The following is a 27,562-nucleotide window of genomic DNA, read 5'->3' on the forward strand; positions in this document are numbered from 1 at the left end:
CCGAACACACTCAGGGTCAAAATGTCATCTTAACAGCACACAGTACCATATCGTATTCTTTTTTAAACAGCATTTCTTATAGTGAAACTGATCAAAACAAATGGATGCAATTTAGTGAGTGATTTCTGGCTCTGTACAGATGAACCCTATAAATGCCCTGTATGCTGTCCTTTAAAGATAATGAAGAGTAGGTGGACAACAACACTTAAACTGGACATTAGGGGACTGTGTCCCCAACACAATGTTTAGGTTCCCCAAGACTTTGTTCATATTATTTGTTCACAGATATACTCCTTATATATTTTCCTAATTCTTATTGAGTTCAACAATGCCCTTTTCTGAGTTTTTAGCATCCTTATGTATACTTCTAATTCTGCTGTGGCTCAGCTTTTTTATTTTAATTGGGAGAGAATCTGGTAAAAGAACTGCACTACAATGAATTATCAAGCAAATCAACGCATGTACAACAGGTACATGATGTGTTTTGTTTCTTAGCAGTGTTAAGGTATTTAGCTTTTTATAGCCATGCTTATGTATGTGCTATAAACCAGTTAGATGTGTCTTATCCTGATCCTCTGTGAGTGTCCCAAATGCGTACCTGCTTCTCATTCAAGTTCAATGTTTTCACAGTGGATCGGAAATTACGATACTAAATTTCTACCAACCGGTTCCTACTCAGAAATGCTAGAAGAACACCAGTGATACTAGTATATACTGTAGATACATATTGAGATTGGATGTGCATCGATGTGTGTGTGTGATGGCTTGTAGATTGACTTTCTCAGATCCTCTTAGTATGAGACCCGGTCCTCCTGACTGACGCTCGGCAAATGAACAGCGCTGGTCATCTTGAGAAGGGTTCTTGATAATGCGGCTGTATTTCGAATGGCATCGCTTCAGACAGATGCCCAAGATAGGTAGGGTTGCGCTCCCTGTGATGTGCTGGTTTCATCTTGACCACCTGCTGGTTCGCAAACGGAATGATGGAGTTGGTTTTGTGCAGAGCTGCACAGTTGTGGGTGAACAGGTAGTCAAGCAGTGGGATGATATAACACTCCACGGGGCCCGAGAGTCCGGTCAGGAGGGGTCGTTGCCGATCCTTACAGTCGTAGGTTTTTCCCTCAGAAAGGCCAAGTGGTTTTCCCCAGTGGCCCACTGCCCTGCATCCCACTCCTCCAGTACCTCTGAAGTTACATTTCTTTATACATTTTCTATTAATAAAAATAAGTATATATAGTATATATATAAGTATACTTTTGACTCAAATATACGTTATTATTTTTCTTACGTTTTTTCTTTTTTATTTGACAGATAGGACTGTATTAAAACCAAAAAGCATTTACCCCTATTCTCCTTCTATTGATGATAACATGAAACATGCCTAAACAGTTTCGAAATCTTAGCCTATAGATCTAAGTACTCATACCATCCAGGTTTTATAAGATTTTAACTTTTGCATATGAACGACAAAATACAGATACAGGGCCTTAATCTAGATCAGTGTACTCCTGTTATGCTTTAGGAATGCAGCACTATATAACAACACGTGGCTGTTGGACCTGCTCACATAATATCAGTCACCTTGTTGATACAATATCACAAACGACATCTGCTAAACAATCACAAGGTTTATATCTATGGTCCTGACCCTCTGTGGTCACTAAACGTTCAGTCCTGCTGGTCCACGAGCTCGCGACCAGCTTGCCTATTAGGATAAGGATTTTACCCAACATAAACACCAGTAAATAGCTACCAATCTATGTGCTATTTTATGGATGACTTCTAATCTCTGTTATGGTTTAGTACTAGATGGCTAAGCAATTTGTTTACTGTCCTGAATGGCCAGTTTGCATTGAGCGACTGTTCCAGTTGTTCATGGATGGTAGCCCACTGGGTTTAGAGATAAATAACTAATGAGAACAGTATTTTGGCATTGGTGCTGAATAGGATGGCTCATGCTTTCATATTGGCGAAGTGCATTTTCTCAGTTCGGGTTGCCTCTGGGCCTGGCACAAGTGTCATGTCAAGTTGCATATTCCTGAAAAGAAAGAGAATGATCCTCCTTGGACTGCTCATAGGGGTTGTCATGCATGGAGAGATTACATAGACTGAATACCATGAAGTCATGTAGAAATCCAATCTTCTCAGTGTCATTGTTATACTTCTAGTCATTCTTATTCTTATCATAGTAGTTCTGCGGTTGGGACTTTAAGTCTTTTCCAGGTCATAGGGGTGCCCGGCATGGGTTTCAACCCACATCCTCTGCCTGGGCAGTTTACTCTGAAACGTGTAACTTTGCATAAAGAGTGTGAGATGATTCCTCTCTCTGTGTCTGGCCACGCCCATCACAAGTGACTAAAACGGGACAAAAGATAAAATTTAAACAAGGACCGAACAGCAGCCACAGAAATGGCTGCCACAATAATTTTAGTCATTTACTATAGCAATTATACACAACAATGCAGAAACCGTTTCATAACACTGTTGATATCAGCTGATATTAGTTGTTGAGAAGAAAGAGGCGGAAGGGCGTGAAATGTCTCATTATTGAAATACAGTACACTTCTTCTGTCCTACTTTGTTGGTGATCTGGTGATTAGATTCCCAGAGGCACTCTACATATTGAATATCAAAGGGAAGACTCCTTGATGTACCTTACCCCCGTTTCACTGTCTGCAGTCAGACCACTCTGAGGGACGGGGCCTCGGCGCATCCATCATGAGGCCTGGCTGTTCCGGTGGCTTTCTGGAGTAGCATCATTAAATCGGCAGTATGAGGGAACTCAAAAGAAATGTTGAAGACGAGATCAGAGAAACCCCCCTCTGCTAAACCCCCAGGCTATTCTGTACAGGGTGTCCTGCGATATTTTGTGGCCGGCAGGCTGACTGGTTAGCTGGCTGGCTGGTTAGCTGGCTGACTGGTTAGCTGGCTGACTGGTTAGCTGGCTGCTCCAGCCTCCAGGGTTTATCGGACTGCGTGGTCGGTGTTAATGTGCAAGCCCTGGCACCCTCCCCTTTGGCCTCTCCCTCCAGCCACTGTGTCGCCATGAGTCTGGTCCCTTGAAATCCAATACCATAATCTGTGTTTCATTTATCGCTGACAGGCTTATACAACACTTGATTTATTCCCGCTACATTTGTGTCGGTGAGAAATGGAGCCCTCTGTTTACTGGCTTCATGAAAGGGGAGATTTATTTGTAGTGTGACTTTAGGAGTCCCCCGTACCATTTTTTATGAGGACGCCATTTTAAGGGACCCCCCTGCTATGATGTTGATTGCTAATATTGGTTACAGTAGATTACTTCAACTGTTCTGCTGATCACATGTCATGCCTTTCCAGCATTGATTGCTACTGGTGGTGTATTTATATGCTTGTCAATAGGCGTGTACGAATTGATTGATCGCTGTACACGGTCTTCTATCCCTGCAGCCTCATAAAGGTCCTCATCATTTCCTCGTGCGCCGCGTTGCGGACTGTGTGAACAAACCGAACGGTCATTGTAGTCTCTCCACACCGAGGCATGACGGATCTATGGTTTGCAAAGGTGATCACCAATGAGCAGGATCCGTCATTCCCGTCACTTTAAAACGAGTTAAGACGCTTCAGGTGGTTCTGTGTCGACCCCCTGGCCGTGTTCGGTGGGTGCCAGCACCGACACGTGTATGTCAGGCATCCGGCCAACAGAATGCAGACCGTTGGGTGTCACATATCTGCACACTAACATCTACCGGGACACATGTACGCTACGGCTTGAGGTCGGAGCCAGCAGTGAGCAGTATAATAGATAATGCTTTAATAATAGTGCTTTAATCATGCATTATCATTAGATTATGTTGTGGTACTAAGGAATCTTAGGAACAGGCACTTCCTGGGTTCAAATTATAATGTGGCATTGTCATTAGCATTAGAGAAAAGCACGTGCAGTTGCTGTGTTGTGCCGTCAGGTGAGCAGTATATTTAGGCCTAACATTCCTCTTGGTTGTCCAACATCAGAGATCTCTTCCTTTACGTAGGTCACTGAGCAGCAATACATTACTGCCTTGTCTAATTACGTGCCTTGTTAAGCTATTGACCGATGGAAAGTGGTTATAGATCAAAGCCGGCCAGGCAGACAGGAGCCCACAGAGGGAATGGCAGAGTAAGGCTCTGAGCAGTGTAATGCAAATGTCTGTTTTACTGTTGTAAGCCCAACAAACCATCCAGTAATGTTCCCAGGAGGAGTGTCTTTAAGAATGGTATTTGAGGACTGCCTAGTGTCAGAGTGGCACAGGGGTCCCTCAGAGAGCTCAGGACCCTCCAAGGTCAATGGGTAGGATGTCGGACTGTACTGCCTTTTCTCAGCCCAAAAATAATCTCTTCTCCAATTCTTCCTGGGCGGACAGCGTGATAAGAAGCATTATGGCTTGACGAGAGTTTCATCGGAGGACATGTTTTGATCTCCTCTTTCAAACCCACTGGGGAATTGCTACAATGGGGCAAACACCGCATTACTTTCAATATCACCTAGAACCTCTGTCACTTTCCAAAACATCAAGGATGAGACTAAAGAGTCATGGTCTGTCATCATCAAACAATTTGGATTGGCTATTCTTTTCTGTCCGGTTTAACCCGTAGATGTGTCCTTCTACTTCTTAACCTGCCGGCCTTAAATCCATCTGGTGCAACTGAGGGTGTTTTAAATGGCACCCTGATCAGAAGAAATGCACTAAATAGGGAGTAAGATGGGATACACCCTGTCATTGTTTGCCACTACCATATCCACAATAGCGGTCTCCTTTTCTGGTGTGAATAGCCAGTGTCTTCCACCATGGACTGGCCGTCTCTCAGTTCTGCTGAAGATCCACAAATATGATATGATTGGTTACAGTAAGCTAAAATAATCTATTTATTTTAGCTTACTGTAACTTACTGGTTAGTACATCACTGTATACATACATAAAGAGCATAGTGTAGATGGTAGGTAACTTACCGGTTAGTACACTACAGAATACTGTACATACATAAAGAGCATACTGTAGATGGTAGGTAACTTACTGGTTAGTACACTACAGTATACATACATAAAGAGCATAGTGTAGATGGTAGGTAACTCACCGGTTAGTACACTACAGAATACTGTACATACATAAAGAGCATACTGTAGATGGTAGGTAACTTACTGGTTAGTACACTACAGTGTACATACATAAAGAGCATAGTGTAGATGGTTGGTAACTTACTGGTTAGTACACTACAGTGTACATACATAAAGAGCATAGTGTAGATGGTAGGTAACTTACTGGTTAGTACACTACAGTGTACATACATAAAGAGCATAGTGTAGATGGTAGGTAACTTACCTGTTAGTACACTACAGTATACATACATAAAGAGCATAGTGTAGATGGTAGGTAACTTACCAGTTAGTACACTACAGTATACATACATAAAGAGCATAGTGTAGATGGTGGATAACTTACTGGTTAGTACACTACAGTATACATACATAAAGAGCATAGTGTAGATGGTAGGTAACTTACTGGTTAGTACACTACAGTATACATACATAAAGAGCATAGTGTAGATGGTAGGTAACTTACTGGTTAGTACACTACAGAATACATACATAAAGAGCATAGTGTAGATGGTAGGTAACTTACTGGTTAGTACACTACAGAATACATACATAAAGAGCATAGTGTAGATGGTAGGTAACTTACTGGTTAGTACACTACAGAATACATACATAAAGAGCATAGTGTAGATGGTAGGTAACTTACTGGTTAGTACACTACAGTATACATACATAAAGAGCATAGTGTAGATGGTAGGTAACTTACTGGTAAGTATACTACAGTATACATACATAAAGAGCATAGTGTAGATGGTGGATAACTTACTGGTTAGTACACTACAGTGTACATACATAAAGAGCATAGTGTAGATGGTAGGTAACTTACCTGTTAGTACACTACAGTGTACATACATAAAGAGCATAGTGTAGATGGTAGGTAACTTACCAGTTAGTACACTACAGTATACATACATAAAGAGCATAGTGTAGATGGTGGATAACTTACTGGTTAGTACACTACAGTGTACATACATAAAGAGCATAGTGTAGATGGTAGGTAACTTACCTGTTAGTACACTACAGTATACATACATAAAGAGCATAGTGTAGATGGTAGGTAACTTACTGGTTAGTACACTACAGTGTACATACATAAAGAACATAGTGTAGATGGTAGGTAACTTACCTGTTCTTTTTTCTGAATGTACGGAGGATGGATGCAACCATGTAGTGTCGTGGAAAACCAAGTCCACAACGACTAAAACAAAAAGCACTTCAACTCAGGAACTTGTGAATCACCCAAATTCACCCAAATTCCAGGATCATGGCTTTTATACAAAAAATTTCCCATAACGCCATCTGACCATCCTTTTGAGAGTCCCCTGGGATGGGGGCCCTCTCCTTTGTTCTCCGTTTCTTCCTGAGTGTCCTTAATTAAAACTACTAACTCATGACAACCTTATGGTTCACTTTTGGGTCACACTTCGAATGAACTCAAGAAAAGCCATTCATTTTTTGGTCACTTTTTCCAGTGAACTCAAAAGGGCCATAAATCTCAGAGTCATAAATGTCTAAACACGGTAGGATGGCCACTCATGATGGCTCTCGGGTCATGATGCACATATCGTGATGATCATACGCTCTGAGAGCTCACTGTCCCTGTGTGTGGGTGGAGTATATCATTCGAGAAGTAATTGTCAGTGTGTCTGTATTGCACATTAATATATTTCATAAAGTGAGTGATCATGCATGCATATTGATATATTCATAAAGCGTGTGATTATATATGCAATTTATAGAAAAGTCCCTCACAGTAGTGGCTCCGGTTGGGCTGAAATCAGCCTCCCTCATACTCAATCCATGGTTGAGTACAAGGTCAACCAGTGTGGCCCTGATCTCATCCTCCAGTTCCTCGTCTTACTCTCACTCCTTCACCTCTAGAGCTTGCTCTGGCTTCACCACTGACTTCCATTTTCCAACAAAACAGGAGAACTCATCTGTGGTCTTGTCTAGTGCGAAAGCTCTGTTTACACCTGTGAGGAGTGGGTGCTGCCAATTTGTGTATAGAGCTTTGCATTGTGATTGGCGTTGCTTTCCAAAGGGACTAAAGAGATTTCAATTTTGAGGGTTGTGCCCAATAATGTAGAGAACTGTGTGTAGTGTTTTGCAAGAAGTCTGATATAGAGTGTAAAGCAGGAATTGTGCGTGCAATTTTGCAGACTTGGTTTAGGGAGTTGATACGGGAGATTTAGATTTCATTCAAGTTCCAATTTTAGTGTATAAACAATTGTGAAAAACTGTCTTGTCCATACTGCACTTGGTGGCAGTGACAAATACATCACACTGGGGAGAGCCAGCGTTGCTGTGTTTCTAAAAATACTGTAGCGCTGACACAGCAGTTCTACCCAATCCAGTCACTTCTACAGCGTAGTTTCATACACTGTACTGCATCGACTGTTGTGGAATGAGCAGCCTGTAATGTGTTTTGTCCTGCTGTCTTACAGGATAGTGTAAACGTGTGAAACGCTGCCGCGACCAGGTGACACCTTCAGCATGGATACAGGTCTGTAGCTGCCAGCGGACGGTTGTGTTTCTCCTCTTCAAACGTATTAGACCATATTTCAAATGTCTTCATTTAATTTGGTTCAGTTTTTTCGGTTCAGTTTTTTTCCCCCCCACGACATGGCTCACAGCCTGTTTGCGAGTCTCATTTGTGGCCTTGACCTTTCTCCTTGGCATCTCAGCAGCTTATGAAGCAACTGAGCGTTCCCCACCCCAGAGATGCAATGAACAGAACCAACATTCTCCATTTAAAGTTACTCTTCATTGTTTATCGACCCTGTCCACATCTACTTCCCAGACAAACAGCTCTTCCTGTTAGCCACTGGCCCTAGCAAACAGGATTTTAATATGAGTCATTAGGAAGTGATTCTGCTTACTTCTAAGAAAGAAACGTCATTATTGACGTGGTTCTTTGGGATTTGCTCGTTACTCAAACTGAAGGACTGAAATATATAGATCACAGCTTTCACTATAAACATTATATAAGCCTAAAGTATACTCCACTCTACTTCACTCTCGGCGAAGTGTTTTCCGAATAACCACTCAAATCATGTAGGTTTCCTGTTGCCAGCCGTAAAATGTACAATGATAATGCATCCCATTTTCATTAGCTGAGATTGCTTTGCATGCTCAATGACTTATGTGGCAGAATGCTTTATTTAATTTGTCGGGGATCAGGCATGATTTGGGTTAATCTTCTTTGTGTGCATAAGCTTTTGTCCCTATAACACTGCCATGGTGCCATGTTTAATGCATGTGCTTTGTTGGTGGGGGCTTGTTTCTTTGTATGTGTGTGTATGGATATACTTATCAGACAGTGGAGGACTCGCACGCAAAAGCACTTCCTTGTCTCTCACTCTCACACCCATGAAGAGAATGCAGAGCTCACCAAACCTCTGTGGTGCAGAAGGTATTCCGTTCATTCCACTCAAACACACACGCGCACCTCTACTTTCCTAAATGGTAAAGGAGAATACATGAGTATACTCATTCCATCAACTATTTTCTTTTCCCCCTCTTTTGGGATGTCTACTTGTCAACAAACTTCCCAGCCTTTACATTTATTTCATCTTTAATCATCATCTCTCCCTTTCTCTTTTCTCTGGGCGCCTGGGCTTTTTCTCACTGGCAGCATGGAAGTCATGTTGAATTCAGAAACACTGTCTCTTTGACTTAAAGCTAAAAGGAAACTGCAGCTCACCGAAACTGTATCGTTGCCATAGTTTTGATGGGACCATGGTGACGGTTGTGTACTTAGGTCTTATTTCCTCTGAGCGTGACCTGTTTCAGTGTGACTGTCTTATTGGACTGTGACCTCCCGCTAACACAGAGTCATTGTTTGATTATTCCGTGGACTGCACAGTAACTCGGTGTTGGGTTAATAGTTTATGGCCTGGCTAAACAAACCATGACTATTGACAGTAGGGCTTTTTGTGTACTGCTGCTTTTTTCTGTCCCTGCATTTTCAACCCATCCATCTTTCATCATGTTCATCAAACTGTGCTCATGTATATTGGTTTATTATTAAGCTTAGACTGTGTAAAATATCAGTTGCAGTCGTTTTTCTTGACACATTAATAGATCTGTTCCTGCATTGGGGAAGATGTATATATAATTTACCCAAATGATGGACTTAGGTATCATGAAATACTGACTTGTTTTATTTCTTCCATCTAGGTAATGATTCTAACCCATCAGATTCTGGTAAGGACTCCAACGTTTTATTAGAAAGATTTTTGTCCTTACATTTAAGTTGAGGATACTGAAGTGAAGTCTTCAGAACTGAGGCTGGATAAATAAAGCATTTTGGTTTGGTTACACCTGGTAAAAAAGACGGAAAAAGCACAGTGCCTTATAGAAGCGTGTACTTAGATGATCTTTGTTCTGTGATCTTTAGATGTGTGGCGTTCGTACAGTGCTACAGAGGGCCTGAGAAACGGAGACGTGACCACTTCCTCCCTGGCTGCCAAAGGATTCAGGAGCGTCAGGCCGAACCTGCAGGGCAAGAGATCTCCAACACCAGTGAGTCCAGTGGCTGGAGTCCAGTGACGTCATCCAGTGTTTGTTTACAGCACAGTTGTTTCCCTCTCAGCATCGCTGTCTCCTGTCTCTGCCTGAGCTTTTCCTTTGACGGGAAATGGAAGTAGGAACGCCCCTGGTCCCCGGGCTGCCTCGGAAATAACACCCTTCCTATAGTGTCCAACTTCTGACTAGAGCTCCAGTAGTGTACCCGTATAGGGAATAGGATGTACTGAATAGGAATTAGGGTTTACAGTATAGGGTATAGGATGTACTGTATAGGGAATAGGATGTACTGAATAGGAATTAGGGTTTACAGTATAGAGAATAGGATGTTCTATATAGGGAATAGGGTTTACTGTATATAGAATAGGATGTACTATATAGGGAATAGGGTGTATTGTATAGAGAACAGGATGTACTGTGTAGGGAATAGGGGGTACTGTATAGGGCATTGGAATGTACTGTATTTGGAATAGGGTGTAGTGTATAGGGAATTGGAATGTACTGTATTTGGAATAGGGTGTAGTGTATAGGGAATTAGGTGAACATGCTATCTTTACTGATATACATACTCTATGCAGGTAGATGTTGGCAGGTCAAGGTACTGGTGTTCATTTGTGTTAACAGAAGACCCATCCAATGCCTTAATTTATGTTGTTGTCTGTCTCTGTTCTGGAATGCCTTGGCTGAATAAGACCCCACCTCCTGGCAGTCATGGCATCCACCTGAGCCCTGTTGGTAGTCCCCCTTCACCCTACAGTCCTCCTCTGCCCGGGTTTGGGGACTGTTCTTCTAACTCACTGGTCGTCAGGAACCAGTCCCACTCCTCAGAAACCATGTCCTGTTCATTGTGCCCAGAGGACACCCCTCACAACCCCACCACAGTGTCAACTTTACCAAGCACCAGTAGCTCCTCCCTGTCTCAGGGATCCGGCAGGCTGTCCCCCGGACTAACCCCGTCACAGGCTACTGAGATCCTTTACTTCCCTGGTACCCGGCCACCCCCTCACTGTGAGGCTGTCCTGACGGACAAGCCACCCCTCCCCCACCGAGAGCGACACACCTCCTCCCTGTCTGTCCGCATAACACCCTCCACCCCCCTGGTGGTCACTGTGCCCTTGCCGCTCTTCTGTCAAGCCCCCCTCCCCACAGCAGGGCCAACGTCGACCGGACCCAAGGACACAGGAACGAGCCCCCTGCTGCTTGCGCCCCCTGCAGGCCGACAAGTGGTACAACACATTTCCAAATTCTACTGACTTAACCATCTCCCATCTCTCTGTAGAACAGTCCCACCGCCATGTTGACACACTAACCCATCGTGTTTAGTAGATATTAGCCATAGGTCCCCCGGGACCAGACGATTTGTGTCTAACAAGCGCTTAGGTATAGCTGCCTCGGAGCACCCTTTAGGTTGGAATTGCTTTTTAATGAGGGTGCACTTTTAATATTATGGTAATTAGAATTGATGCAATAGCTCTTCTGAAAACATAGGAATTGATCTCAGAGAAAATAAGGACGTATCAAATATATGATTTGCATGTCTGTGTTTGTGACCTCATTCCTGCATGAAGGCACCATCACAGCATTTCTGAAGCAAAGGGTTTTGAAGGGCCGAAACCAAATGTTCTCATTAAAACTGCTGTCTGGAGTTGTCCTCAAACCAACGCTCCTAACACCTGTCTTTCCCCACAGGGACCAGAATGTCCGCTGACTTTACTTACATACCAGCGTGTTGTTCTGTCTAATTCGGTCTTCTCTATCACGCACCTTCCATCTCATTCCACCAGCCACTGCTGCGGTGTATCAGCTGTGTTTTACCCGTAACTCTTCTCTCTGCGTTTAGCCTCAAGGCCCACTGAGCCTGTCGCACAGACGAACGTCTCCTGAACCCACCCTGCAGGCCCGCCAGCCCCCTCTAAACCGGGCCCTTTCACCTCCGTCCCTCACCTGACCCCTCAAGGTCCACCAGCCTTCCCCCGCCGCTCCCCGCTGGGCCATGCCCCCCCTCCCCGCCCCCCCGGGGGCCCCTCCACCCCCCAAGCCGAGCGGAGCGGCCTCATCCCCTAGCTGCTCCGACAGTGACTCATCCGCGGCTGTTTTAGAGGAGGGGCTCCAGCACTCTGTCCTGCTGCGTGTTAGCGAGACACCCTCCCAGGCGCCCCCTCCCACTCTTAACCAGGCGTCAGCCACGACAGATGTCACCAAGGTCGCTGCAACTAACCACGTCACCTCCGGCGCTAACGTAACTATTCACACAAGACGCCGTCTTCCCGAGCTGAGCGCCCTCGCCTACTCAAACCTCCCTCGCTGTTTCAGACCCCTCTTCTCAAATGGGCCTGAGTCAGGTCCTGAGCCACTAACCAGAGGCGATCGACGGTTCTTGGGTTGATTGGTTGATATTCTGTCGCCTGTCTTCACCCTGAACAGCAGACGATCCACTCCTCCGCTTGGTCTTGCCCTACTTAATGCTTTCTGTCAGGTTAACAACTAATGCGATTTGTTCCACAGACTCTCACTAGACACTGTGATTGGTCCTTGTCATGTTACAATGTCTGAATGTGGGTTCCTGTCACCATTTTTGTTTTTGTTAGATATTTTGTACCTTTATTACGTTATTTCAGCATTCCCAACTAACAGAGTGACAGTAGCTGGAAAACAAGTATAGTACATTGTAACAAACCATTCTTACACAGCCATGCTGTTAACAGAGTTGTTTTAATCTAACCCAGAGATTCCTATTCATTATCTTCCCCTGTGAAAACCTTGTTACTGATAACAAACCTGTCTGTAGGTGGTCACCATTGTGTTGTTGCAGTGTAATGCTGTCTATAACCACACACTGTTGGTTCTTAACCTATACTTTGTCTCTGTCTTCTAAACAGACGATGTTTAGAAGACAGTCCTTCTTTAGTTGTCTACTGATGTTACGGCTCATCTATGTCTTAACACGTTAACATTATATTGTTTAAATGTTCCTTTCTTCTCCCTCTTCCTCTCCCTCTTCCTCCCTCTCCTTCTGTCTCTCTCTGTCTGTCCCTGTGTCTCTCAGAACCACAGGGGAGTGAATGGGAACCCCGGGGTCACAGGCACCTCCCACAGTCACCTTCAGAGGTCCTTCTCCCCCATGTCCTACCCCCCTCCGCCCTCACTTAGCCCCAGCCTCGGCCTCATAACACAGGCCAGGAGCACAGGTGACAGCTTCCCCATATCCCTGTTTGTCTTGCAGCCTGTTGTAAATCAGCGATCAACTGCACACACACGCGCGCACAGACACACGGTCAAACACATGCTCACAACTGCAGAATAAGGGTGCACGTTAGGCTTTAATTAGCCTGCAGGACCCTCCCCCTTTCTTGTCTGGGTGTGTCTGTTCTGCTAGCGCTGCCAGGCACTAATACCGTTCTAATTAGAACAGCCTCACCGCCCCAAGCTAGCCGGGGCTTCTCTGTGCTGGGTCTCGGGCTGAGTGAGAGACGGGAAAGAGGGAGAGGGAAACATAAGAGGATAGAGGGATGAGAGAGAGAGGAGAGGAGAGGGGGAGAGAGAAGGCAAAGGGAGAGAGTGAGAGAGAAGAGCGAGGGAGTTCAAGGCTCCTTTTACGTGTGGGTGGTGGTGGTGTTTGTCTGCGTCCACTGATCTCTGTAATCCCAGTGGCCAAGTGACGCGGATTAGACCACTAATCTGAAGGTGGGAGTATTTAGGGGAGGGTTGAGGAGGAGGACAGAGGCTGGGACGTGCAGGGATTATTGTGGCCCATGGCATGTCCGCTGCTCTATGTTGTCTTGGTAGACCAGCTTCCCTCAGACTCCTGGTTGGGATCTGGTTCAAAACACTTCTTATCACCCATAAATCCTACGCAAAATAAGACTTTTATTTCTTCTGTGTGGAGGGAAGGTTTTCATGTACTGTAGACATGGTTTGTCTCTCCTTTCCGTCTCGTCCATACTCACCGTCCCTCTGCTCCTCCTTTGGTCTCCCTTCTCTTAGAGCTCCGCTCCCCGGGCTACCCCCGTATGAGTCGCCCACCCTCTACCAGCCCAGGTGAGGAGGGACACCCGGGGGCACCAGCAGCCTCAGGGGAAGGCGAGGCGGGGAAAGGCATCCACCCTGTGGAGGAGTCTGGCGCCATCAAAACGGTGAGCCGACAGGCTGTGTCACAAATGGCACCCTATAGAGAATAGGGCCCTACTGCTAGAGTTCACTTTGGGTTATGGTCATATTACTGGGTTCACTATTCAGGTTATATGGTCATATTACTTGGTTCACTATTCAGGTTATATGGTCATATTACTTGGTTCACTATTCAGGTTATGGTCATATTACTTGGTTCACTATTCAGGTTATGGTCATATTACTTGGTTCACTGTTCAGGTTATATGGTCATATTACTTGGTTCACTATTCAGGTTATGGTCATATTACTTGGTTCATTATTTAGGTTATATGGTCATATTACTGGGTTCAGTATTAAGGTTATATGGGCATATTACTTGGTTCACTATTCAGGTTATGGTCATATTACTGGGTTCAGTATTAAGGTTATATGGTCATATTACTGGGTTCACTATTCAGGTTATATGGTCATATTACTTGGTTCACTATTCAGGTTATATGGTCATATTACTTGGTTCATTATTTTGGTTATATGGTCATATTACTTGGTTCACTATTCAGGTTATGGTCATATTACTTGGTTCATTATTTAGGTTATATGGTCATATTACTGGGTTCAGTATTCAGGTTATATGGTCATATTACTTGGTTCACTATTCAGGTTATATGGTCATATTACTTGGTTCACTATTCAGGTTATGGTCATATTACTGGGTTCAGTATTAAGGTTATATGGGCATATTACTGGGTTCACTATTCAGGTTATGGTCATATTACTTGGTTCATTATTTAGGTTATATGGTCATATTACTGGGTTCAGTATTCAGGTTATATGGTCATATTACTTGGTTCATTATTTAGGTTATATGGTCATATTACTTGGTTCATTATTTAGGTTATATGGACATATTACTTGGTTCATTATTCAGGTTATATGATCATATTATATGGTTCATTATCTAGGTTATATGGTCATATTTCTTGGTTCATTATTTAGGTTATGGTCATATTACTGGGTTCAGTATTAAGGTTATATGGGCATATTACTGGGTTCACTATTCAGGTTATGGTCATATTACTTGGTTCATTATTTAGGTTATATGGTCATATTACTGGGTTCAGTATTCAGGTTATATGGTCATATTACTTGGTTCATTATTTAGGTTATATGGTCATATTACTTGGTTCATTATTTAGGTTATATGGACATATTACTTGGTTCATTATTCAGGTTATATGATCATATTACTTGGTTCATTATCTAGGTTATATGGTCGTATTACTTGGTTCACTATTTAGGTTATATGGTCATATTTCTTGGTTCATTATTTAGGTTATATGGTCATATTACTTGGTTCATTATTCAGGTTATATGATCATATTACTTGGTTCATTATCTAGGTTATATGGTCATATTACTTGGTTCACTATTTAGGTTATATGGTCATATTAATAGGGTTCATTATTCTGGGAATAGTGAACCATATTGTACTGCTAATCTCTAATCAATTTAGGTCATCTGGTCCAAGCCTGCTTTTTACTGTACAGTATTATATATGGAGACATTTATTTTCTGTCCCTGATGCATTTAATGGAGCCCTGGTTCTGAGGTCTGCTTCGTTGGTTAGTCTGTGGACAATCACCAAGATTCGTTCTAAATGACCCTATTCCCTAGGCACAGAACTACTTTTTGTCTGTGTCCTCATTTTCCTGCAGTCTCTTTTAATGGAGCAGTGTTGCTTAATGATTATGCTCACTGTTTTTCTGAAAGACCGGGGACAGATCAAGGGACTGGTACAAGTCGATGTTCAAGCAGATTCACGTGGTTCGCAAACCAGGTAAGGGCATGTTTCCATAGTAACTACAGAATGTAGGTCCTCCATATCCATCCTTCCACTTGACCTCATGGTCCCTCAGAAGGGTCGGGAGGGGGGGTTTCTAAATGATATATGGTGCAGCCTGTTACATTGTCCCCCCACCCCCCTGAACTACATATGTCCCCATGGGGAGGAGGGGGGGTTGCTAGTACCAACAACAGCAAACGTTTGACAATGGAGCAGCTTTGCTCAGCAGTCTGCAGCTTAGAGAAATGCAATTACTGGGTATCTGACAGTGCAGTTCCTGCATAACGACAGCCAGCTAGTGGCAGCAAACCACGCCTCCCCCTCCGGGATTACAAAGGTCACAAGGTCACACACATTAACACCAGTGACATGCAACCGTATGCCTGATATTTACCATCTCAGCAACACCTGCGAACGCTCCCTGGTGTCCTTTGGTATTCCCATCGTTCGCTGGAAGACACAAGCAGTTCCTGGCAACCTTGGCAAATAGGTCAATGTCTGTAAGATGTACATAGTGCATCACGCATGTTAGCGTTGTCTTTGACTGTAATCTCCTTAACACAATCACGCATGGGCGGCTTCGCGAGCGCATTTCCTAACAAAGACAACAGCTTACATTTTTTAAGTAATGGATGAAAACAAAGGGGTCATTGTTTTCACACTGGGGAGTCAGAGTGCGCTACTAATCGTCCGCCCGTTCTCGTGTGTTTTGCGCAGGCAGTGACCACACGGACGTCTCTAGTATCACCGCCGCGGCTGTGAGCACAGGTACGACAGGGTGCCATTACATATGACAGAGGAACCCTCTGTATATTCTGTCAAACACAGTTCGCCTTTGAATGAAGGGCTGCATTTCACACTGCGCCCTGTGCCGTTATGACAGACAACCACCGTCGCTCCGTCCCGGCGTTTCGCCCGGCCTCGTCTCTGCAGGCGCACCCTCCGCCCACGAGTCACACCTACCGGCCTATGACCAAGAGTGTGTCCGACAACGGCACGTGCAGCATACTCAGGAGCACAAATGCATCGCCCGTGCCACCTGCACCTCCTCCTGAAGCATCGTTCAGTCAGGTTCGAGGCGAGGAGCGTGAGAGGGACACTGGCCCCGCCCACGGAGGCACGGTAGACACGTAAGACTGTATTCTTTTTCAATCCCTTTTTAAAAAAACGAAGACGCCTTTTGAAATCATTTGGCAGCTCGTGTGGGCGTAGAGCAAGCTGGCAACTGTCTAATAACATCTCTAACTAAGTTCTCTATGTTCTGCTTCTTTAACAAGGAATCAGTATGGACCCCCAGATCGAAAGGTGGACACCCGGAAATACCGTGCAGAACCCAGGAGCATCTTTGACTATGAGCCTGGAAAGTCCTCCGTTTTGGAGCAGGAGAAACAGGTGAGGCCAGGCAGTTACAGCGAAACTAATGGCATCTGATCTCTTGTGTTGATTTCACTCCTTCCAGCAGGGAATTAGCAGAGGTTCTCTAGCAGACCATGAGACCTACTGGGTTCTTCTCATTCGCGGAGTGATGGTGATGCACCATTCAGAGGCACATACATGGTACAGGGATCCGCTTTATTATATGGGAGCAATTTATTTCATATGGCAGTGCAATTGCGGTATCAATGGCGCATTTCACAGATTTTCTATAAATTGGATTTTCTTTTCTCAAAATGTTATCGCCAGATCCGTGTTATTGCTTGCAAGATGAGTTTTTTCATTTCATGTTTTTGAAGGCTGAGATGATTCCTAATGAGTGTTGCTGCAGTGTTTCCCCTCAGAGGCAGTGTATTGTAACGCAGTGGACAGAACTTCATTCAGGGCGACTAGCGCCCTCTTTTGGTGTGTTTTGAGGTTTTCTCAGTAATTATATGCTTTTACTGTTTCTCAGGTGTATATTGTTTCTCAGGTGTTGTTTTCAATTTGCATCCATTTTCCTCTGCTCTTCATCACACATCTCACCCCTTTCTTTGTTTGTGCGTTACTTGTCATCCTCTCCCTCCTTCTTCCCAATTCCTTCCTGTCCATCCTGTCAATACAGACTACTAGTAACTCAAACCCAACTGAGCTAGATTTAGAGGAAGAGCCTTGGTATAAATTCTTTGCTGAGCTGGAGTTTGGACGTCCGGTAAGTGAGGGCCACTGCGATTCTCTCCCTGTTAGCTGTTGTTGCTAGGTGTTAGTGTGTCAGTGTCTCTGCAGCCCTATGGCGAGGAGGGAATATGCTACAAGGTTCCCCGGTTGGATCCACAAGTTTTACACTATTAGCATCATAGCATGTTAAGAGATATGTCCTAAATGGCACACTTTATAGTGGACTCTTTGGAGCCGAATGGCTCTGATGAAAGCAGTGCACTGCATTGGACATAGAACCCGATTTCACCAGTGTCATTTGGAACAAACAGGAACCACAACAGTTTGTGCTTGTTCTCTGGTGAGGTAAAGGTTAAACAGGAGCCTTAGGCTGAAACTAATGTTGGTCCTCTGTTGGAGAGTGAAAATGGCGTATTTCTGCTCAGTTCATCCAACCTTTTATTATTGCATTGTGTCACCGACTGTGTGCTGTGATTTGGCTTGTTGTTTGATGTGCTAAATTGGGTCTCACTCCAGTAGGCTAGATGCTGCACCACTGTGGTTTACAGGTGCTAAACGCATGTATACAATGCTGTTGTAGTTTAGCATAAAGGTCAATGACATGGTGTATGGTTTGTGAAGCTGCATGTGATGAACAGTTTAATATATTGTTCTTCATCACTTCCACAGCCCTAATATTGCAGTGTCATTTGCTTATGCATGTTTGACCAGAGTTTCTCAATTATATTCATCCTTCCTTTTCTTCCTTTTACTCTGTGTGGTGTGTGTGTGTGGTGTTCAACTTCAGACAAGCCTACACCAGTTTGTGTTTACTTGTGCACACAAGCGTTACACGTGCACGGTTGGGTGTGTAAGAGTGATCATGTGATCCTGTGACCTTTACCATATAACTCTCTCCACATGTTCTTCCTCATGATGCCCCTGATTCCTCTTCCTCCACATCTCCTCCTTCTATCCTGTGGGTTCAGCCTCCTAAAAAACCTCTGGATTATATTGTTGAGGTAAAGACCATGCCAGCCCCTGCATGCCTGTTATTCAGCCCCTATCGTAGAGCAGACTGACGCCATTCAGCAGTAGCAGCACTGAAACGGCTCTCAGGGAGAACCTTTAGTATACGGAAAGTCTCCTTTATTACCCAGAACAAAGTCACATATTGGTGTTTTTTCTTCCTAGTGGTAATTTTCTTCCTTCATAGCTGTAGCAAGCACCTGTTGTCAACAAAATGGAAAAAGCATTATTTGCTTTTCAGTGTATTTTTAGAAAATGCATATAACCTGGATCTTAGCAAAATGCAGTCAGAAATGATTATCTCTGCCAAGCTTTTCTTGTAAAAGCTGAGGCATTTATGTGGACATTTCCTACAGTGTCATGTTACGTCTCCAGTTTCACCCCAGTCTTTTCTGTTGAGGTAAAGGTAGCTTCTTCGATGTGGTAAATATTACTCTTGATTATACAGCATTGTTTTTTCTCAGAATCTGTTTAATTTTGTTTAATTTATTTAGCCAAAATAAATGTTGTAGCTTAATTGAATCTCTTTGTTATGATTAAAATAAATCACATGTTATATTTTCATAAAACGCACTATACTGTGTATGTTTTTAAAGTACATATATAGCTACGATGTTGTATAAACAACTATACATAGAAGGAGCTCACTAGACCAGAGATGATGGGGGTCTTTTAATCGGGGGGGTCCAAGTCTGTCCCATGATGTCAGACTGTGAGGTAGCTGTCACTTGAAGCAGTTTTATGTTTAACAGTCACCAATCTATCACAGCAAATCTCAATTCCTGGCACTTGGCGTCAAGTCTACTTTTAAAGACTGTAAAAAAAAAAAAAAATATGACAGGACCTCTGTTGGCCAAAGAGAGAGAGGGGCTACTAATGAACTATTATGGGACAGCTGCCTCAGTTGCGAGGAAGAATGGTCATATTCTCCAGCCAGGCATACAAGGAGTTCCCTGCCTTGTTCGACATTCGAACTCTCGTAAGTTAAACATTGCTCTTGTTTTTTGGACAGGGAAAGACAAAAAAACTGCTTTTTAAAATGACCAAAACAAAGGAAGTAAGTGCTAGAGGTGTTGGAAGGTGTGTTGTTCAGTATTGTTGCCAGTTTTGACAGATGAATCGTTGTCGTCCAGCGAAGCCTGTCAGTTCTCCCCTGCAAGTCTTGGGTTCTCAGACAGAGGCAGCTGTGAGAGGGGGCTTTAAATAGTAGGTTACTGATGGATCCCAGTTTGTTCACTTGGCACTGCTCTCGCTGTCTTCCAGAGTTCTCTCCATCACACCCCTGCAGACAGGAACACAGACAGGGCATCCAGGTAAGCCAGTCCTCCCTCTCTATTAAACTACTATTGATTCCACTATTCAGCATCAAACAGTAACATCCATTAAACCAAATGACCTATATTCTTTGCTTTACGTGGATTTAGTCAGCCAGATCCTTCAATATACTGTGCCGTTGGGAAAGTATACAGACCCCCTCTCTTTCTACACGTCTTGTTGTTTTATAGACTGAATTTATAATTGATTTAATATTTTTTTGCCATCAATCACTCAATATCCCTCAATGACGAAGCAAAAATCTGTTTTTAAAACATGTGTTTGCCATTTTATTGAAGATGAAAACTGTACATAAGTATTCAGACCCTTTGCCAATACACTCCAAATTGAGCTCACATTGAGCTGTGTCCGTGAGATCATCCTTGGTCATCCTTGAGATGTCTATAGAAATTGATTGGAATCCACCTGTGGCAACCTCAGTTGATTGGACATGATTAAAAAACCACACTTCACAGTGCATGTCAGAGCCAAAACCAAACCGTTAAGTCCCAGGGACTCTCCATAGACCTCAGAGATAGGATTGTGCTGAGGCATGGATCTGGGGAGGGTTATAAAAAAAAATCTAAACCATTGAAAGTTCATCAATCTGAAATGGAAGAAGTTTGGAACCACCAAGACTCTTCCTAGAGCTGGCCGTCTGGCCAAACTAAGTATACAGGCAAGATGGGCCTTGTTCAAGGTATCCAAAAACTGAATGGCCACTAACAGAATTTCAGAGAACCTGCCAGAGGGCCAACTATGACTCAGTTCCTTTATGGTAGAGTGGCTAGATTGTAGCCCTTCCTGAGTGGAATAAGTATGATTTGCAGTCGGATGGATTCAGAGAGCATAAGGTAAAGGATTTGCTGGAGAGGCTTTGGAACAGGCCTGTAAAGGTCCTCTAATGGCCCAGCCAAAGTCCAAAATTGAACCTCATTGAACATCTGTGGGGAGGTCTGAAGATTGCAGATTACCTATGCTCCCCATTCAATTTGACATTAAGAGGATATTAAAAGGATCTACAAGGTAGAATGAAAGAAACTGCCCAAATTCTGGGCTATGTAGTGAATAAAGGGTCTGAATACTCTGAATGGATTTTCTGTTACTTAGCAATCTGGCCCAAGTTTGTAATATAGCAGATGTGCCATATCTAATAGCTGTTGTAATACAAATATATAAACTGGGTAGATTGTATCCTAGATGCTGAATGATGGAAAGTTGTGGTATTTTAGATTGTATACCATGGGTATAATAAAAAAGATATGTATGTTTTAATTACAGAGGTAAAGGTTTACGATACTAGCCACGGGCTGGTGGTATATGGCCAATAAACCATGCGTACGGGCTGTGAAAAGAATGCCCCTTTGCCATGCTATATTCACCATGTACCACAACTACTCTGGCCTTGTTGCTTAAAAATAGCCTTCTGTATGTATACAGTTAGCAGCCATCTTTGATTGATGCGTCTCACATTCACAGCTCCATGAGTTATGTTCCATCCCATGGGGAGGACTGGTTTGTGTCTGGTCTCCTCGTCATTTTAAAGACCCATTATAGGGTAATAGGAAAATAACAATCAACCAAGGCTGATAATAAATACAATCGTAAGGCCTTCAGTGACTGTACCTTTTATCTTGAATTAATGATGGATGTTTGTAAATCTTAGACTTTCAGCAGGGACAGACTGAAGACTTCTCCTATTCGTTTGCGTCCACAGCTCAGCCAGTGACTACAGGAAGAGGAGGAAGTCAGAGCCTGCAGCCCAGCAGACCAGACCAGCCAGCTGCCTGACCACAAGCCAGAGTACCTCCAGCACCCTGTCAGGGCCAGCCAGCCACCAGGGCCCCGCCTCCTGGCCGTTGGAGCAGTCTAGAAGCATCAGTCATAGCCACGGACACCCAGTCTGGCCGGTGGAGCCCCCCAGAAGTACCAGCCTGACCGCCACCAGCCAAGGCCCCCCCTCCTGGCCCATAGAACCTCCCCGTGGAAGCAGTAACAGCAGCGGCCTCCGCAAGCCTGTGGCGATCTCTTCCCCTGCGTCCCCCTCCAGAGCCAAAGGTATGCCCAGGCAGCACACACACCTCTGACCCCACCGGCTTCAGAGGAACTCACACACATCTCTGACCCCACCCTCTTCAGAGGAACTCACACACATCTCACCCACCTGCTTTAGAAGACCTCACACACACCCCTGAACCATCATCTTCTGGGGGGTTAACACACACCTCTGACCCCTGCTTTAGAGGAGCTCATTCTGACAGACTGCACCAAAGTCATTTAGATCTTTAATAAGACATTAATAAAAGCGTTAGGTTCAGATTCACTGTGAAGACTGACGTGTAGTGCATGCTTTGTGCATTTTTCAATGGTTACTGTAGAACAAAAATTCTTCTTCAATGTGCTATTTCCTGTCTGTGTATTATTTTCTGTACGTGGCTAACAGCTGTCTGCTAGACTGCTACTGTTACTAGCAGTTGAATTTATAGTTCCATTTCTCTAACCACCTTGTGTTTCTATGAGTGTTTTTCTCTAACCCCCTTGGTCCCGACTATAATAGACTTCTCCTCAGCAATAACTGGCTGGTTTATGTCAATGTTTCTCATGTCTCTCTTACCATGCTGCTCTTGGTGGATTATCCTTAAGGTGGGAATATTAGTGACATACACTCAGCCCATTTCAGCTCCCCAGGTCCCACCCACAATGCCTCACATAGTTCAGTGTTTCTATGTCCTAATGATGAGACTGTTGACTGTGTTGAGCGTCTTGAGGACTCCGATGACAGCCCTGAAATGTGTCTGAAGAATGGCTGGCAGGCTCCGAGCCAGAACCCTGAGGCCTCTCCCAAACTCAAGTCCTGGAGCTGCGATGACCTCCTGGCAGAGGATAGAGGAGTTCCACAGGCTCGCTCAGAGAGGGAAGACTTCCAGCAAGAAGGCAAAGGTGACAACAACTCTTCCTTACCGCTGAGCGAGTGGAACCGTCCACGCTCAGCCCATGATGCCCCGGGCTTCCTTAAGCTGTACAAAAAGATGCATCACATCAATAGGCAAGATCTAATGGAATCAAAGAGCTCCCAGGTCATCTGCTCTGTGAAAGCCCGGATCCTGGAGTATGAGGGCGAGCTCCACAAGGGCCGTCTGGCTAGCTGGAGGGGCTACAGCCAAGACGTGCCTCAGGAATTGGTGCACAACAGGATCTCCCAATTTGAGAGCCTCATTCAGAAGTCCAAGTCCATGCCGAACCTGGGGGGTGGGCGTGAGGCCACGCCAGGGGGCCAGTCCAAAGTGGCCGGCAGCCCACAGCGGCGCTTCTCCATCGAGTCCCTGCTGGACGAGGATCCCCCTGCCAGGGACCCACCTGAGGGCAAGCCGCACTACCCCAGGATTAACCCCAGACAGAACTGTGCGCCCGTCCACATCCAGATCACTGGGGACAACCACCAGATCTACCCCCAGAGACCAGCCTCCCAGCAGGAAGTCTGCTCGGACAGTGAGTACGACGCCGTCCGGTCCGAGCTCAGTGACTTCATCCAGATCGAGGGATCCTCCTTCTGTAGCGAGAGTGACTACGACCGCTGCTCTCGGACGTCTTCTGAGAGCCCCTACGGATCTGGCCACCATCACCACCGTCATCACAACAACAACTACCTGGTCGGCAATTGCAAAGGCCGATGCCCTGCCTCCTACACGCGCTTCACCACCATGCTCAGACACGAGAGGGCCAAGCAGTTGACCATGGAGGACCCAGAGTCAGTGCGGTCCAAGTTGGCCTTCCTGGTGAGTCCGGTACCGTTCAGGAGGAAGAGTGGCTCCCCTCCCCAGATTCACGGACAGGCCGGCTCCACCCGCAGCGTGCCCCTTTCCTGCTGTAAGAGCTCCATGTATGAGGTGCTGGACGAGGCTCTGAGGGACATCTACGAACACATCCAGGCCAAGAGGAGGAGAGGCAGCCTGCCTGACAACAGCATCCTCCACAGGCTCCTGGCCGAGCTGCTGCCAGACATCCCAGAGAGGAGCTCCTCCCTCAGGGCCCTGTGCAGAGGCAGCCCTGTCCCTGGAGCCCAGACCCCGGAGCCAGTGCACCCCTACCCGCCTCACCCTGACGGCATGCCCAGCCCAGCCAGCTACCAGCCCGAGTTCAGCCCCCTCCCACACATTGCCTCCTACCATCACATGGACCCCAACAACAACAGCAATGTCTGTGGAGAAGACTACTACCAAGGTGGATGGTCCTTATATACCCACCCACCAGCCCCCTGTTCCCATCAGCCCCCTGTTCCCACCAGCTCCCCCTGTTCCCATCAGCCCCCTGTTCCCACCAGCCCCCTGTTCCCACCAGCCCCCTGTTCCCCCCAGCCCCCCTGTTCCCACCAGCCCCCTGTTCCCCCCAGCCCCCCTGTTCCCACCAGACCCCTGTTCCCCCCAGCCCCCTGTTCCCCCCAGCCCCCCTGTTCCCATCAGCCCCCTGTTCCCACCAGCCCCTGTTCCCCCCAGCCCCCTGTTCCCATCAGTCCCCTGTTCCCATCAGCCTCCTCTTCCCATCAGCCCTGTTTCCCCCTGTTCCCATCAGCCTCCTGTTCCCATCAGCCCTGTTTCCCCCTGTTCCCAACAGACCTACATCAGTCTCACCCAATTGGTAGTCTTGAAGTTCTGTATAATAGTTATGTCCATTCTTCATGGTCATCGGCACCACCCGTTCTCCATCTGTCCTGTGAGTGTTGTGATCAGTCATCTGTCAGTGGTTCCACCTTCTGGGCTGTCCAGGAAGCATGAATCCCCTCCAACAAGTCAAACTGTGTTGTGTTCATCTATTTTTACTGTGTGGTGGTGTCTTTGAGTTTGCCCCGCAACATTTATTTTGCCACCCTTATTTTTAGGTGTCATTGGTGTCAAAACATTTGTCTGTGCATACAGTGGGACTATTTGTTTGTATGTGTGTGTGTGTGTGTGTGTGTGTGTGTGTGTTTCGTAACAAGGACTTTGTTGTCTCACAGAGTGTTTATTACCTCAGTCAATATGAAGCCCACCACAGAACATCTGACTCCCACTTTTATGTAGAGGTGCATACATGTTTGTGTGTGTTTGTGGTGTGTGTGTGTGTGTGTGTGTGTGTCTTGTCTAAAAGCTTCTGTTAATAGAAATAGCAGCGGACATGTGACTTGACAGCAGCTGAAGAGCGTGGTCTAAAAAGGGTTCTGTGGGATGTTGGTACGGGAAGAGACAGACAGATACTCCTCTCCTAGAAATGTGCATCTGGCTTTCCTCAGACGAGTGATGGGTATATTGATCTGTGTGGCTGCTTTAAAGCACGTAGTTGGATTATTCATCTCTGTATCCTGTCCGTGATCCTGGCACAGGACTCACTAATGGCCTACTAATGGGATTCTGAAATATCTAATAGCTGTTCGGGTAATGATTCAAACTCCATTTACAGGACCACTGAGTCAAGCTTGCAGTTCTCCTTTTATAAGGTTTTCTGGCAGCAGTCCTCATCAAAACCACATCAGCACCTGGAGCTGAGCTGTAATATAAATACTTATGTTCCATCCAAGGTGTCTATTTCTGTGGGCAGCCTGCTGGATATAAATGTCCTTGTTAAGATGGAGATTTTAAGTCATTCTGATGAGTGGTGCCAGAGACAGGCTTGCGACTGAATATACCATACCTTCAACACAATGTGACACATACATTTGGGATTCTCCTCTGAGGACTAGTGAGGGACATACATTAGGTCCCAAATCGGGCTGTTTGGAAAACTGTGTGGTACAGGAATAAGATATTTAGGCCTCCCTTTGGGCAGTACAGAACAGAATAGACCTTTGTAAAGTGAACAATGTGTGATCATAACATGCAACAGGCTATACAAATGTTTTGATTTTGATTCATCTACATGTCTCGGTTCCTCTCACACCCTTGCCATGGACTCCTCCCTTGCATGTTAAGTGTTTGCCGGTACTGTTCCTCCCTGTTCCTTACTGTGGCCCTCTCTTCCTCTCACAGACCAGGAACCCTCCAGGGGCCGCTCCTATGCTGATGGGGGCCTCCAAGCCCCGCAGAGCAGGAGGCCAACCCCTGACGTCAGAGAGGTACAGCCAACCACACGTTCATTAGGGCTCTGATTATATTCAACACATGAACTGAACACCTGAGTTTAACTGTTGATCGAGGGAAGCCCTGACTCATTGTCCTGTCCCTGCCCTTAACAGAAACAGCCAGCCAGAGCCAGGTATGACTTCACGGCACAGACGGTGAAGTAAGTATAGATCAACCAGATTACAGAAAGAGTTTCGGATGAGTACAGCAGTGATGCGTCCCTCAGACATGATGCATGATGGGATTGTGTTGTGCAGAGAGCTGACATTCAAGAAGGGGGAGACAGTGAACGTTATCAGGCAGATCGACAACAACTGGTATGAAGGAGAACACCGCGGGCTGGTGGGAATCTTCCCCATCTCGTACGTGGAGGTTAGTGTTCGCTCCGCTCTCTTCCTCTCTGTCTCTTCATTCGTTCGCTCTCCTCTCCTCCTTTTCTCTCTCCTCTCACTTCCTGGCTCTTCTAGAATCTCAATGCGCGCCACTGAATTACTTAAAGTGTCTGTTTGCTCCTTATCCTGAACCCACAGCTTATCCTTCTCTCTCCTCTTTCTGTAGAAAATCCCTGTCTCTAAGAAGCCCCAGCCCGCCAGACCTCCTCCACCAGCCCAGGTCAGGGAGATTGGGGAGGCAGTCGCTCGATACAACTTCAACGCCGACACCAGTGTGGAGCTCTCATTGAGGAAGGCAAGAGTCCTTCAGCTGCCCCTGTAAAACGATGACCCTGAAATGATGAAAAGCTCATTGTTCTTTCAAATGTTTTTTTTTTTAACAAATCAAATTGTTCTTTCAAATTGTTTTGTCTACATCTAGAATGATCTCTACCTGTGTGTGTGTGTCTAATAGGGTGAGAGGGTGATTCTGTTGAGGCAGGTGGACCAGAACTGGTACGAGGGAAGGATCCCAGATAGCAACAAGCAGGGCATCTTCCCTGTGTCCTATGTGGACGTAGTGATCGATAAGGGCATCTTCCCTGTGTCCTATGTGGACGTAGTGATGGATAAGTCCCCCGCTGGCAAGAGCCCTGTCCACCACTACACAGAGCCCTCCTGTTTACCCATGAGAGAGTCTGCTGACAGGATTCACCCGCTGGGCTCGGCCAAGGTAAGACCACCTCAGATGACCTGACCAACCACACCGCGCCTGCAGTTCAAATGATAGTCTATCCGCTATGTAGTGGACTTCTTTTGACCAGTTCTCTATGGGCCCTGTTTCAAAGTACTCCATTTGGAATGCAGACAATATGTCCGCCTGGAATTGACCATCCCACAGCCTGTTTTATATGGCTTGTAAAGGTCCTGTACATCCAATGAATTGCCCTTGAGATGTCCTTTCAGGTTATGAGCCGGATCCCTGTCCCATATCCATACGAGGAAACCACATGCTTTCATTGAATCACGTTTCATACACCAGCCACCAAATGGTGTGGTGTAGTCTCAAGCCTGTAAAAAATAAATAAAAAAT

The 27,562-nt window shown here is 45.4% G+C and overlaps 1 protein-coding gene across 3 annotated transcripts in view; it reads left to right on the plus strand.

The window, feature by feature from the left end:
* sorbs2b (sorbin and SH3 domain containing 2b) overlaps positions 1-27,562 on the plus strand; it is a 54,614-nt gene that overhangs the window by 20,234 nt on the left and 6,818 nt on the right. The window contains exons 4-24 of one of the 3 annotated variants that reach the window (XM_029119302.2): positions 7,558-7,616; positions 8,430-8,525; positions 9,293-9,319; positions 9,513-9,637; positions 10,333-10,866; positions 12,687-12,828; positions 13,625-13,773; positions 15,521-15,587; positions 16,311-16,361; positions 16,477-16,723; positions 16,871-16,985; positions 17,632-17,718; positions 18,653-18,685; positions 19,956-20,005; positions 21,724-22,064; positions 22,650-24,227; positions 26,006-26,091; positions 26,212-26,258; positions 26,356-26,470; positions 26,657-26,785; positions 26,945-27,202. In XM_029119302.2, coding sequence (XP_028975135.2) covers positions 7,607-7,616; positions 8,430-8,525; positions 9,293-9,319; positions 9,513-9,637; positions 10,333-10,866; positions 12,687-12,828; positions 13,625-13,773; positions 15,521-15,587; positions 16,311-16,361; positions 16,477-16,723; positions 16,871-16,985; positions 17,632-17,718; positions 18,653-18,685; positions 19,956-20,005; positions 21,724-22,064; positions 22,650-24,227; positions 26,006-26,091; positions 26,212-26,258; positions 26,356-26,470; positions 26,657-26,785; positions 26,945-27,202 — 4,287 coding nt within the window. In that variant the 5' untranslated portion in view covers positions 7,558-7,606. The other 2 variants (XM_010898259.3, XM_034291744.1) reach the window with 2 other exon arrangements.

The sequence above is a fragment of the Esox lucius genome, chromosome 4, assembly GCF_011004845.1.
Source record: "Esox lucius isolate fEsoLuc1 chromosome 4, fEsoLuc1.pri, whole genome shotgun sequence".
In the NCBI taxonomy this organism is placed as follows: Eukaryota; Metazoa; Chordata; class Actinopteri; order Esociformes; family Esocidae; genus Esox; species Esox lucius.